General features: G+C 47.3%; 1 protein-coding gene across 1 annotated transcript; it reads left to right on the plus strand.

Moving 5' to 3' along the window:
* Positions 1 to 1,155: 1,155 nt before the first annotated feature.
* enc3 (ectodermal-neural cortex 3) lies at positions 1,156 to 12,016 on the plus strand. The gene is made up of 4 exons (XM_026159110.1): positions 1,156 to 1,496; positions 2,517 to 3,551; positions 3,639 to 4,413; positions 10,669 to 12,016. The coding sequence occupies exons 2-3, from the start codon at positions 2,529 to 2,531 to the stop codon at positions 4,383 to 4,385; spliced, it is 1,770 nt and encodes a 589-aa protein (XP_026014895.1). The 5' UTR covers positions 1,156 to 1,496; positions 2,517 to 2,528; the 3' UTR covers positions 4,386 to 4,413; positions 10,669 to 12,016.
* Positions 12,017 to 12,609: the final 593 nt, after the last annotated feature.

Below are 12,609 nucleotides of genomic sequence, written 5' to 3' on the forward strand. Positions count from 1 at the left end.
GAACTTCAGTATGCAGTTTTCTTACTCTAATCATTAATTTTTTAATTCTTTGTCAACCTGTGGATAGTTTACATTCCAAAATTAAAATGTACACAGTTGATCTGTCCATTTTCTCCCACTTATCCTATTCGGCTTCACGAGGGGGCTGCTGCAGCCCATCCCACTGCATGGAATAGGCTCTGTTATCTACATGGTAGCTATTTTTGTGGTTTTCAAAAATAATCAAAAATTTTGGGATTTACTGCCACGATGTTTATTCTTGTGAGCATTATGGAAGAGTTGTGCAACACTGAGACCTCTGTGTTATAAAAATGGTGCAAAATAATGCAATAGCTGACCGAGTTGGAAAACAATCTGAAAAAATCTCAGTAATTTAAGCAAAATGTTTGTGTGGTTTCTGGACTATCTGTGGGTGGGGATGGGTGTGCTGGATGGACCTGTGACTTTCTGAAAACCTTCTAGAGAGCAGATTATTAAATCTTATATGATGTAACCTCCATGTAACTTTTTTACCTTTCATTCAGTTAAAAATCGTGGTTAGTTATTTACAACTTCACACCGCTGTCTTTCACAATCAATGCGTTGATTTTTTTTCTAGTAACAATAGTTATTTCATGAAATTATGTTTATGCTGTTCATCTCGGTCACATTTGACTCAGAGCTGGGTGAGCAGACTGGTCTGTGAAATGAAGGTCATTTTAAGTGATCTTTAGACTGTTTTGTGACATCAAAGTGTAAAAATCTCAGCAGCAACAGCTTTCAGGAAAACCTTTCTTAAACATCAGCCTGTATTACACGTGTAGTTTTAACCCTGTGCGCATTTACACCCAGCATCGATGCCGTCCTGGATAGTTTTTCTGTCTATCGTTATGTCGTCTTTTTTCACAGACTCCCCTTTTCCATTGTGTTGTTCCGCTAAATCCTTTACAAACACAGGCTGCTTGGCGTTCATTGATAGCGCTGAAATGGAGATTTTCTTCTTTACGCGCAAGCCAAGGAAAGGCGAGAACAAAGCAGGCAGGTGAAACATACAGTGACAGGTGTTTCGGGTGATTCATGGCGATGGTTTCTGAATATAATGACGGACACTGATCCAGGTTGGCTGGAGAATAAAGGAAAGCTTTGCGCTGATGCTTGAGCCCATTGGCCGGCGGGAGCAGGAGTGGGAGGAGCCAGAGGAAACACCACCGCTGCTGCTTCGACTCTTTCTCTCTGCGCTCAGCTCGTCGCTCTCCGGCACGCTGCTTGGCTTCACCCACAGAAACCAGCGAGCGGCTAACTTTCCAAAAATTGTTTTGTTTCGGGCACAAACCCAAGAGTGTGAAGACAAACAGATGGCTGAACCGTCTCCCGCGAGTTTAGGGTGTGATACAGCTTTAAAGTCGGGAAGCGGACTCGCCTGAAGTGTGCCACAACTTCAAACACAAACCCGACGACGGGTGGAAGTTGTAGCCGAGATAAAGAAAGGAGTCGGGATCGCTGCCTTTCCCACCGAGGTAAGATCCAACCGTACCACGGCGCTCGCGCGCGTTATTACTGAGCTGTAACACTGTTTCCTTTGATCTCGGCCGATGCTTTGCAGCTGCTAACTTGGGAGGAAAGTTGAGCGCATGCTGGAAGTGCTGACCAGAGTTTCACATTTACTGCACACACGCTGTTTCCCCCCCCCCCCCCTGCACGGAAGTCCACCGTCCCTCTTTCAGCTGGGTTGAATGGCCGATTTAAATTTATCTGCTGTGAAACAATGGGCGCTTTAAAGCGGAAGATATTTATTTGGTCGTTTTCAAGTTATATGTGGGCTCTTTGTTAGCCCGCCGCGCCGTGCCAGGACAAGTGGGTAGCTGAAATATTTCCTAGAATATTAAACAAACCATATAATGTCACTCCCACTCAAGCTTCATATATAAACGATCAGAAAATGCCCCCCCCCCCTCCTCTATTTCTCCCTTGTTGCACTGCGGTTACATAATTTTATCCTAGAGGAGCTGCTCTGAGGTGTCACATCTTATGTGGGCTTGAAAGCTCCTGTATGTGAGCCAGCTGAGAAACACAACAAGCTGGCAGGAATTTATTGGCTTTGCCGAGTTTGGAGGTGACTCACAGCCCTGAAATGGAAGAGGGTGGAAACACCCAGGTGTTGCTTCTAGCCTAACCTTAATCGTTGAAGGTTATTCTAAGAGCCGGTTGTTCTCACGGCTCTGACAGTGATGCATGCTTTATAGATTTTTGCACTGTGTAAATCACTGGTGCACTAACACACACTGGGTTTACGTGGGAGTGCGCCTTATCTGATCTCCTTTCATCTCTCCACAGTCTGAAGTCCGTTTCCGCTGCAGCCTGACATACTGATAAGAGTATTTCATGTACAGCCCATTCATCGGTGGCGGCAGAGTTTTTGTTTAATCATCAAATGGGAGGAGTGCTCACATCAAAAGATTTATATCTGGCCAACTGTAATCAAAATAGAATTAGCTGTAAGAGTAACTTATCCATGTTTTTTTGTCTCTGTGTTCCAGGTTCAAGTCAAGATGTCTGTCAGCAACCACGAAAACAGAAAGTCTCGCTCTAGTTCTGGCTCAATGAATATCCAACTCTTCCACAAGACGTCCCACGCGGACAGCCTGTTGACTCAGCTCAACCTGCTACGCAAACGCAGAGTCTTCACAGATGTCGTGCTGAAGGCCGGCAACCGTTCCTTCCCCTGCCACCGCGCCGTCTTGGCCTCCTGCAGCCGGTACTTCGAGGCCATGTTTAGCGGCGGGCTCAGGGAGAGTCACGACGGTGACGTCAACTTCCACGACTCTCTCCACCCGGAAGTGCTGGAGCTTCTGCTTGACTACGCTTACTCAGCCCGGGTCATCATCAATGAGGAAAATGCAGAGTCACTGCTGGAAGCTGGAGACATGCTTCAGTTTCACGACATCAGGGACGCGGCGGCAGAGTTTCTGGAAAAGAACCTTCACCAGTCCAACTGTCTCGGGATGATGCTGCTGTCCGACGCCCACCAGTGTCAGAGACTGTATGAGCTGTCGTGGAGGATGTGCCTGGCGGACTTTGCTACTCTCTTTAGGACAGAAGACTTCCTAAGCCTCCCCAAGGACAAAGTTCAGGAGCTCATCCTTAGTGAGGAACTGGAGGTGGAGGACGAGAGCCTGGTGTACGAGGCCGTTATCGACTGGGTCAAGGCGGACATGGAGCGTAGGCACAGCGAGCTGCCCGAGCTGCTGCGCTGCGTCCGCTTGGCGCTGTTGCCTGAATCGTACCTGCTGAAGAACGTCGCTTCAGAGGAGCTGGTGATGTGCCACAAGGTGTGCCGGGAAATCGTCGAAGACGCTGTGCGGTGTAAGATGCGGATCCTCCAGAACGATGGGATCGTAACCGGATTCTGTGCACGTCCAAGAAAAGTCAGTCAGGCCCTGCTGCTGCTCGGAGGTCAGACTTTCATGTGTGATAAAGTCTACGTGATTGATAACAAGACCAAGGAGATCACCCCCAAAACAGACATCCCCAGTCCCAGGAAAGAGTGCAGCGCCTGCGCCATTGGTTGCAAGGTATTTAAGCAATGAATCGACTTAAATGTGTCATTTTTCTTTTATGACCCCTCGACGATGTAAACACGCTCTCTCTCTGTCCCTCAGGTCTATGTTACTGGAGGACGTGGATCTGAGAATGGAGCGTCCAAAGATGTCTGGGTCTACGACACATTACACGACGAGTGGTCTAAAGCGGCGCCGATGCTGGTAGCCAGGTTCGGACACGGTTCCGCGGAGCTCGACCACATGCTGTACGTAGTGGGAGGACACACTTCCCTCGCCGGATCCTTCCCCGCCTCTCCATCTGTCTCTCTCAAGCAGGTGGAACAGTACGACCCTCAGACCAATAAATGGACCCTCGTGGCCCCGCTCAGAGAAGGAGTGAGCAACGCTGCCGTTGTCGGCGCCAAAAACAAACTCTTCGCTTTTGGGGGCACCAGTGTAAACAGAGACAAATACCCCAAGGTGCAGTGCTTCGACCCCTGCCAGAACCGGTGGTCGGTGCCGGCCGCTTGTCCGCAGCTGTGGCGATACACGGCAGCGGCCGTGGTCGGCAACCACGTCGTCGTGATCGGCGGCGACACCGAATTCTCTGCCAGCTCGGCGTATCGGTTCAACAGCGAGACGTATCAGTGGTCAAAGTTTGGCGACGTGACAGCCAAGCGGATCAGCTGTCACGCTGTGGCGTCGGGAAACAGGCTTTATGTGGTCGGAGGGTACTTTGGGGCTCAGAGGTGCAAGACGCTAGACTGTTACGATCCAGCGTCAGACTCCTGGGACAGCGTGACCAGCGTGCCCTACTCGCTCATTCCCACTGCCTTCGTCAGCACATGGAAGTACCTCTCAGCATAGAGATGCACTGACGCTCTGAGGTTTTGCGGTGAGTAATTGTAGCTTCTTAAAGTGACGCAAACAAACAAGATGTCAATTACTGTATGTGTGCTATTCATAGTTCCCCTTTAAATCTTCAGATCATGTGTGGGACCTGGCTAGCATAAAGCACACTGTTACACAGTTACAGTTACACAGTTACACTGTTAGTTACACTGTTACAGTTTCACTGTTACACTGTTACTGTTACACTGTTACTGTTACACTGTTACACAGTCCAGGTGAATGCCTCTTTAAACCGTCCAGTTTAAAGACTCTTCTGTGTTTTCAGGGTTGCTAATGGTTACAGTGGTTACACATTATCTAGCTGCTGTGCCGGCTGGGTGTCGGGTAAACATGGAGGAGTCTTGGTTTAGAGAGCAGGAGGAATGTCAGTGGTGCTGATAATTACAGAGCGAGAGCTGCACAACAAGACCTCTGACACTGACGGGAGCGAGGTGGAGAGGCAGGCATCAGGTCTGTGCTTGTAGTGAATGGCAAAAGGGTGCAGGGAGCTCTGCAGGCCCAATGCTGCTAACGGGGTGCCTGTAACGAGGCAGTTTGAAAAGTCGATGCGTCACGTTCGCTGTGCTTTAGATAAGATCAGAGACATTCTGTTTGTTAGCTCGTGTGAAGCAACACTTAAGATTTGGACATTTTACAGGACGGGGAAACAAACAAGTCCTCGACTTGCTCCCAGGTTTTGAAGGATTTCAAAAAGGAAAAAAGAAAAATGAATTCCATACGTGCTGACGAGTTTTTCCCACGGTGACAAACAGTCAAACCAGTCATCAGGAATTCAGGAACAGAGAAAGTCTAAAGGGTATAAAAATATGACTGACTACAACAACTCAAGAATAATAGGAGCCAACTGGCCTGAAGGGAAGGCAGGGGCAGTTTTCAGTTTCATGCGAGTCTATCGATTGATGCTTTACTCCTGAGGCGTTTTCTGCTTTTACACGGTGCAATGACAAGCGCAGTGAGCAGCTTTATTTATTTATTTTTCACACGTTCCCGGTGGTTTGAAATTTCACGAGGCCCGTGCTGTGACCTTATTTCAGTTCTGGTGCGATCCGTGGAAAACAGCTGAATTTGAATTTGAAATTAAAGGGTTTTATCTTTATTACAGTAATAAAACTGTAAAGGAAAAAACAAGGAGGGGTTTTACGACACTGCAGCCAGCGGTCGTGTAGTTTAGCTTAGCACAGAGAGTAGAAAGAGCTAGCCTGGCTCTATCTGCTCTGTCTAAAGCTAACAAGAGTGTTTTGCATGTCACTCTGCAAAAGTAACTAAAGTTAGAAGAGGTCCAACTAACTTCTACTCTTCATGCTAACTTAATTGCTTTCTACAGAGACTGTAAACAAAAAATGGACACGGCTAATATGACATCAGCCGTTTCTTTGTAAATGTCGACTACAACATTTCAGTTTCAGTCGTCTGGCAGTTGCCATCCCGTGTTTTGGAAAAAATAGCTGTTGTGATGGAAATTGAAATTGTCTGTAGAGAGCAAATGTTTTCACTCCTGGCTGTTTTAATGTGGGAGTCTGAAGCCTAAGCAGTGACACGAGGATCTGTATTTTTGATGGCTGCACTGAGGACGTCAAAACAAGAAAACAAGCCGACTTCAGAGAAGCAGGAGTGACTGCTTGGCCTTCGGGTCTCCAGTTGTCCATAACCTCCATAACCAAAGTATAATCCAGGCATAAGTGGACTGACTCGCTTTTGGGGCCAGACTCAAGTGGCCTCTTGAGAAACTTCAGGTTTTGTTGCTTTGCGCTGGTTTTACTTTCCAGCCTGGGGGTTTACTGCTTGGTCTCCTCCAGCTTCATATGCTGTGCACCATGAGACTGAGAGATCGTGATTAAGAACCAAGTTGACTGAAACTAGACGGACTCGATCAGATAATCATAAATGCAGCGGTAAATGTGAGCTGTTCTTATATGTGCTTGACGAATGTTTGGCTAGAAAATAGCCAGAGTGGATACAGCTCAAGTTAAAATTCTGTGCATATTTTGTTATTTTCTGTTTGACAGACCCAGGTGCATCCTGGGTAAATCCTCCTCCCCCACAGTGCAAAAGCAACAGTAAAGGCACCTCCTCTTTTTATTCTGCCAGAGAGTTTGAAAGTAGAGTAAAGCAGAGGCGAGCGAGAAGCGGAGGCTTATGTGTGACTTGCGTCGACAGTAAACAGCTGGAGATGATGGGGCTGGGGGCTTAGCATTATGGGGCTGCTGGTATGGGCCACTGTATCCATGGTAGCCAAGGTTTCTGGGCTGGGATGGAGACAGACAGGCTGCCTGTGAAAGATCAAGGAACCGCGTCTTTATGAACCTCGCAGTTACAGTAGCTGCCGTCCTGCTGCTGACTGCCTTTATGTTTAATTACTGCACAGATGGAGAAAGCTCAGATTTCCAGCTTGTTAAACACACTCCTTCCCCAGACCCTTGTTGACTTTCTCTCTCACACACCCAAGAAAGGAGGAGGGGGGCAAACACAAACGTACGCACAAACTGAAGGAGAGGAGGAGATAAGCGAGTAAGACCAGGAGAAGCAAAGCTATATTTTCCAGCGCTTGGAAGCCGAGTCTAACGCCTGCCTAAAAATACGTTGCTCCAAAGTTTTCAACTTTCAGCCGGGGTTAGAGAGAAGAATACTGTGTTTCTGCAAGTGTGTGTGTTTGTTTCCTCCCAGCAGTCTGGTGAGACTTTACACATTGCTGGCATTGCCCTTCCTAGTAAAAACCAGCCGTCCTCACTCTAATTTGGGAGGAATGAAGGTGTGGCTTGCTTTCCCATTAGTAAAGATTTGTTAATGTCGCCTTGTGGTTTGCGTGGCCTGTATGGGATTACCAGCCGTGCTGTGTCTTTCTTTTTCTTTTTTGTCACCACCTACTGCAGTTTGTTGCCCTGTGCATTTCCACCAGATGTGACTAACCGCAGACTTCAAGGCCAAGCCAGAACCCACTGTGGATGGGGGAAGAGTGTTTGTAAAGGCTCGTGTTTGTTCTGGGAATGGGAGTAAGAGCCTGTGACGTTCACAGACGGGTTTAAAACACGCAGAACTAAACGCGTGTAATTTTGTTTAGACTCGTTTATTTAGTGCGTCTTTTGGGAAATGATAAGCTGGATGGCATCCGGGGGGACAGCCTGGTCCGTCGTTGGTGCCAGACTACAGGCAGACAACACGTAACTGGATCCCGCTCTCTCACCACTGAACTGTAATAGCCTTGAAATGCCTGTTATGTTGCCTGAGCCTTTGCCCCCCCCCCACAATTCAGCTTTTTAACGGCTTTAACCGACGGTCTTGTGAGGTGGGCATGGCTCTCTGTGATAGGGTACACCTGGAGAGGTCAGAGGTCACCGAGGGACTCCTTGGTGGTTTCTCTTCATCCCCAAACAGCTGCTGTGAAATGGAAAGGTCACGGTGGGATCGGGGAGGAGGACAGCAGAGGCCTCAGTCACTCAATACTAATGTTTTATTAATGCCTCGCTGTGAGGGCCACCAGGAGCACGGGCTGAATGAAGCTTTTATTGTGGCATCTGTGTACAACAAGGCCCGCCCCCCCCCAGCTCACGCACACGTGCACGTACAGTCAGAGTTAGCACGTGCACGCACACTTGGTCTCGGGTCCCTCGAGTAATCAATCTGCCACATTACAGCCCTCAGCACAAATGCTGAAATTTGCATAAACCTAATGGTGTTTTTATTGGTCTTTTCTCCACGCTGGGACTAACAAAAGGAGAAAAGGGAAGACGATGCTTAAAATGGCTGAATAATCACCCAGACTAATTCGATTAGACCCTTAAAAAGAGACGAGCTGTCATACAGTTACAGCGGCCCCCCTCAGAGAGCCAGCTGGGGAAGGAAACAGTGTGTCTGCCTGGTAATTAATCCAAATTGCGTAATATTTGCTGAAGTGGTGCTGAAAGTGAGGCTCGTCCAGTCACAGAGATGCTCTTTGTTTCTGCAGCGATTCATCAGGCGCGCCTCATTATGCTTTAGAGCCGTACCAAGATGCCTGTAAGCCGGAGCTCATTCCCAGAGTCCTTCACGCATCCCTGAAAACAATGCAAACTCATGTAAATGAAGTGACTGCGATTCATGCATCGGTCAATACGCTGCAGTTTCAGGTGGTCATTAGTAAACATGGCACAGACCTTGTTGCACACAGGGGACAGCTAAAGAAAGGACTGGGCTAAAGAAAGGACTGGCTTTGGTTCGTTGGGCTTCTAGAAGATGCAGATGTGGGTTTTAGTTAAATGCAGCTTTTGCAACATGCCAGGTGTCATTCTGTGAGCCGCTCCTCTCCAGGTGTCTCAAACTGGACGTTGTGTAATTTCATGAGACAAGCTTTTGTGAAAACATGAGGCGAACCTGGCAGATCCAAGCAGAGCAGCATTTAGTCCCAGCCCATCTGTTTGGTCTGCAGAGGCACGCAGCAGTTGCTCCTGATTGGACGCACACAGCGCACCTGGATAATTCCTGGGTTACAGCTGTGTCTAATGAAGAGCCGTACTTTGAAATGTGGGCGAAAGGTGAACGCTGTAAACGATGCAGCACGGTGTTGCGCAAAACTGACCTTGATGTGACAGGTAACAAGGAAGTGACGGTCTGGAGTTCATCCAAGGTGACAGTGAGCTCAAGTTTGGTCATGTGAGACGAGGATATTATCTCTCAGTGGATGAACTAACCACGGCAGTACATTACATATTTGTTGCTTTGGTGTCTTTAAGCACTTGGTGAATGTTCTTCACTGTCTGGGCCGCGGTTCAGCTCGTCGTACCCTGGACGTGACGGCCTGATGCCGCAGTTCTTATGAAGCTTTGATAAACAGAGCTGTCACGGTCTGAGCAAAGTGGCGGCGTGTTTGGGTTTCATCATCTGCACAGCAACCGGTGCTGCCGGTGAGCCATGCACATGTGCACTGACAGAGAAAGCAGAGGCCTAAAGCTGCATGCGATGCAATGAGTGCTGCTGTTCTTGCTTTTCAAGGCAGGATGAGCTAAGCTAGCTGAGGAGCCTAGCTGTAGAGTCTTACTGAACCATGAACAGGTAAAATTGGAATGATATGATTATTTGCAATAAAGCCAAAAAAAGATAAAATAGTGGTTACAATTTAACAAAGCCAAGGTTTGTGTATATACAGTGTGTGTGCCAGTAATCACTGCAAGCTTCAGGCTGTTCAAATGCTCGACGGACGGCTTTCTCTTCCACGCTTGGAGCTCCACCCACCTGCTGTTTTAACATCTTCCGCTTGTGAAAAGCAGCCAATCACAGACGACTCATTTCACAAGGCAAAACTCCTCTGACAGAGTTCAAGAATAAATATCAGGAGGTGGAACGCAGCATAACAATAAAGCTCCTTTTCAAAGGAAGCTTTTATAGAGATTTGGAAATGTCACCGGCATGTCTGCTGCAGTGGTAGAATCAGCACGCTCGCAGCGATAAACAACTAGAGCCTGAACAGCTCCAGCCTATCACAGCAATCAAGAGTTTAAACGTGCAAACAAATATTCTCCAACTGTGTCTGACTGTTACGCTTCAGGCAAAGTATTCACAACCGTCACAGATGTGCGTGGATCAGTGAAGGCTTCTGAAGTATCATCGGGCTTTGTCAGCCGTGGAAATTAGAGTCTTTAGGTTATTCAAACAAACCCCCAGCAGAGCCCGAGTACGAACTCGCTGCCTCACGCTGCAGGCGGGTTATTAGTATCTCTGCAAATGTGCAGTATGCAAACCACCAGGTTCAGGTTTCTGTCCAGCGTCCCAAACATCCAGAGGACGACTTCCTCATACCGCCACGAGAGGAAAATTAGACAGTGAGGTTGCAGAGGAATATGAGATTCCAAAGAATTCATTACAGTGTTTGTATTTTTAAAAAATGCAGCTTGCAGATGCAGGAATTGCAGCATAAAGCCTCCTATCAGGATAAAGCAGATGGTTTTTGGAATATGTGCTTTTTATCTGAGTTCACTGAAGCTTATTTTCACTCACAGGTCCCAACTTCTGCACCCTCAGATATTCATCACTAAGCCACATAAATGGTTAAATGTTGCTGCGTTCAGAGGTGTTATTAATGCTCTGTGGCCAAAGCCTGATAAAACAGCACAGTGATAAGCTGCTGTGTAGCCTGGAGGTCTCTGCCTTCCTCTCCCTGAGAACGTCCAGGCCCTCTGGTCATGTGCCCGGCGTTCTCATACAGGGTCCTTGTACAGCAGAGTTCACGGGACCAGCACATTAATCCCTCTCTGTCTTTTTCCCTCAGATGAGCCTCAGAGTCTGGTATGCAGGAATGTGCCCCCCCTCGGCGGCTCCGAGGAGGAGGAAGAGGAAGAGGAGGGGGTTTTGCGTGTTCCCGTCGTTTCTCCATCCAGACTGATTCACATTATCTCCAACTGCACATGAGCGAAGGCCTGGAAACAGCACAGAGACTTTTGTTTTTTTACCCGATGTGTTTACTCGTGCTTCTTGTGTAACTTTGCCGTGTTGTCCCCGCGTCTGAAGTGGACTCGCTGGTGCGTGTCCAGCAGGGCCTTGTGAGCACGTCTCTCTCTCTGTAGCTGCTGTCGCTCTGTCAGCCCTGCACTGCTCGTCCGGAGACGTGCATCCTCTCACCAGTGCATCACCGCTCTAACTGACACTTTAGCTTGTTTCACCGCGAAGAAGGAAGTTGAGATGTCCCTCTTTGTCCCCGCCCACTCCTGACACTGTTTACTCAGGTGTAATTTATTCAGACTGAATTAGACCTTTGCTGCGGCCGGCATGTGCAGAGGGAGAGGAGACGTTTGGGGAAGTGTATGATTTTGTGAACAGAAACGATCTTCCTGTCTGTGTTTTTAGAAGTTGGACTTGGGCTTCCCTCAATCTTGCTGAGCTAAATTTGTATCCTCTTCCTAACTGAAAATACAAGCTCGCAAAAAAAGGAAGAAAAAAGAGGGAACGTGGCCCATCACGACTTGAAGGAGACACTCGTCTGTGTCGGCTTTCAGATGATGATTTCTGTCTGTTCTTATCTGTCTCAGGGTCATGTGTACTTGCTGAAGGAAGGGTTACATCTTTTGTTATCGCTCGTCTGAAAACAGATTTCATTCTAGTGAATGTACTTTTTTTTTTGTGATACAAACTCTTCTTTATGTCGTTTTGCCAAGTGGAAAATGTCTGATTGTGCTTAAAAGCGTCGGTCATATCTGAAACAGAAATGTTGCCAAAACCTGAATATCTAACTTTAGTGTTGTTATGGATTTAAATAACAAAACTTAGTGTGATAGCCTTGTAGCTGCAATAGTGATTTTTTCTTTCCGTGTCTACAGAAGTCTTTGGTGTGTATAGTTTTGTACATTTGCCTCGTAATTCATTTGTAGAAGGTTTTAAATTTGCACAACTCTCTTAATTGTCTTAATTTTGTATCTTTTGTCTTAACCCGGTCGGGTAGTGTGAGTAATCGAAGCCTTTTTGTAGCAAATCGTCAAAAATATGTTAATTTGCTCTCTGTGCAAGTCTCCGATGTATGGCAGTATACTCTAGATATACTGATATATTAAGCTATTACTGAAACAGTCTGTTACTACTTGTTCTATAGTTTGTTACTTTTCAATAAATGTCATCTTGTTGGACTCGTGCTCGTCCTCTGTGGAGTTCAGCAGCTGTACGATCACACAGGTGCTTCAGATAGTTTCCAAATGCAGGTTCGGAGCGCTTTTGGTATTTTACCAGCAACTGCTTCCTGCTCTCTGTGCACCGAGGAGTCGCTTAGATTAACTGCTCATGTTTGATCTCTTTGACAATATCACGCGTCAGGATCACATGGTATGTGAAGCAGAGAAGAAAACCCTTCTAAAATCACCATCAGAACGCTCAGATCTTTAAAATATACCCTGATGATTCTCACCAGCAGTCAGGAGATGCTCCTCCTGTGACAAACAGTGCAGTCGGGGCGTTGGGTGGGAGGAAGTGGGGCTGGCACGTTTGCGTAGAAGAGGGAGGAGAACCACCAGAGAGGAATGTACCCACGCTCAATGTGAGGGCGGAGCCTGTGAGTGCTGCCTGCAGCTTGAGGTTTGTAACAAACCTGCAGGATTTCCACTTCTGAGGTGTTTAAACAGTCGGGCAGCAGGGCTTTGACTTGTGCTTTAAAAGATAACAAAGTTTAAAGAGGACATTTAGAAAACTGTCACAGGAACGATAGACTTGACTGTTAACTCTGTAA

The sequence above is a fragment of the Astatotilapia calliptera genome, chromosome 23, assembly GCF_900246225.1.
Source record: "Astatotilapia calliptera chromosome 23, fAstCal1.2, whole genome shotgun sequence".
Taxonomy (NCBI): domain Eukaryota; kingdom Metazoa; phylum Chordata; class Actinopteri; order Cichliformes; family Cichlidae; genus Astatotilapia; species Astatotilapia calliptera.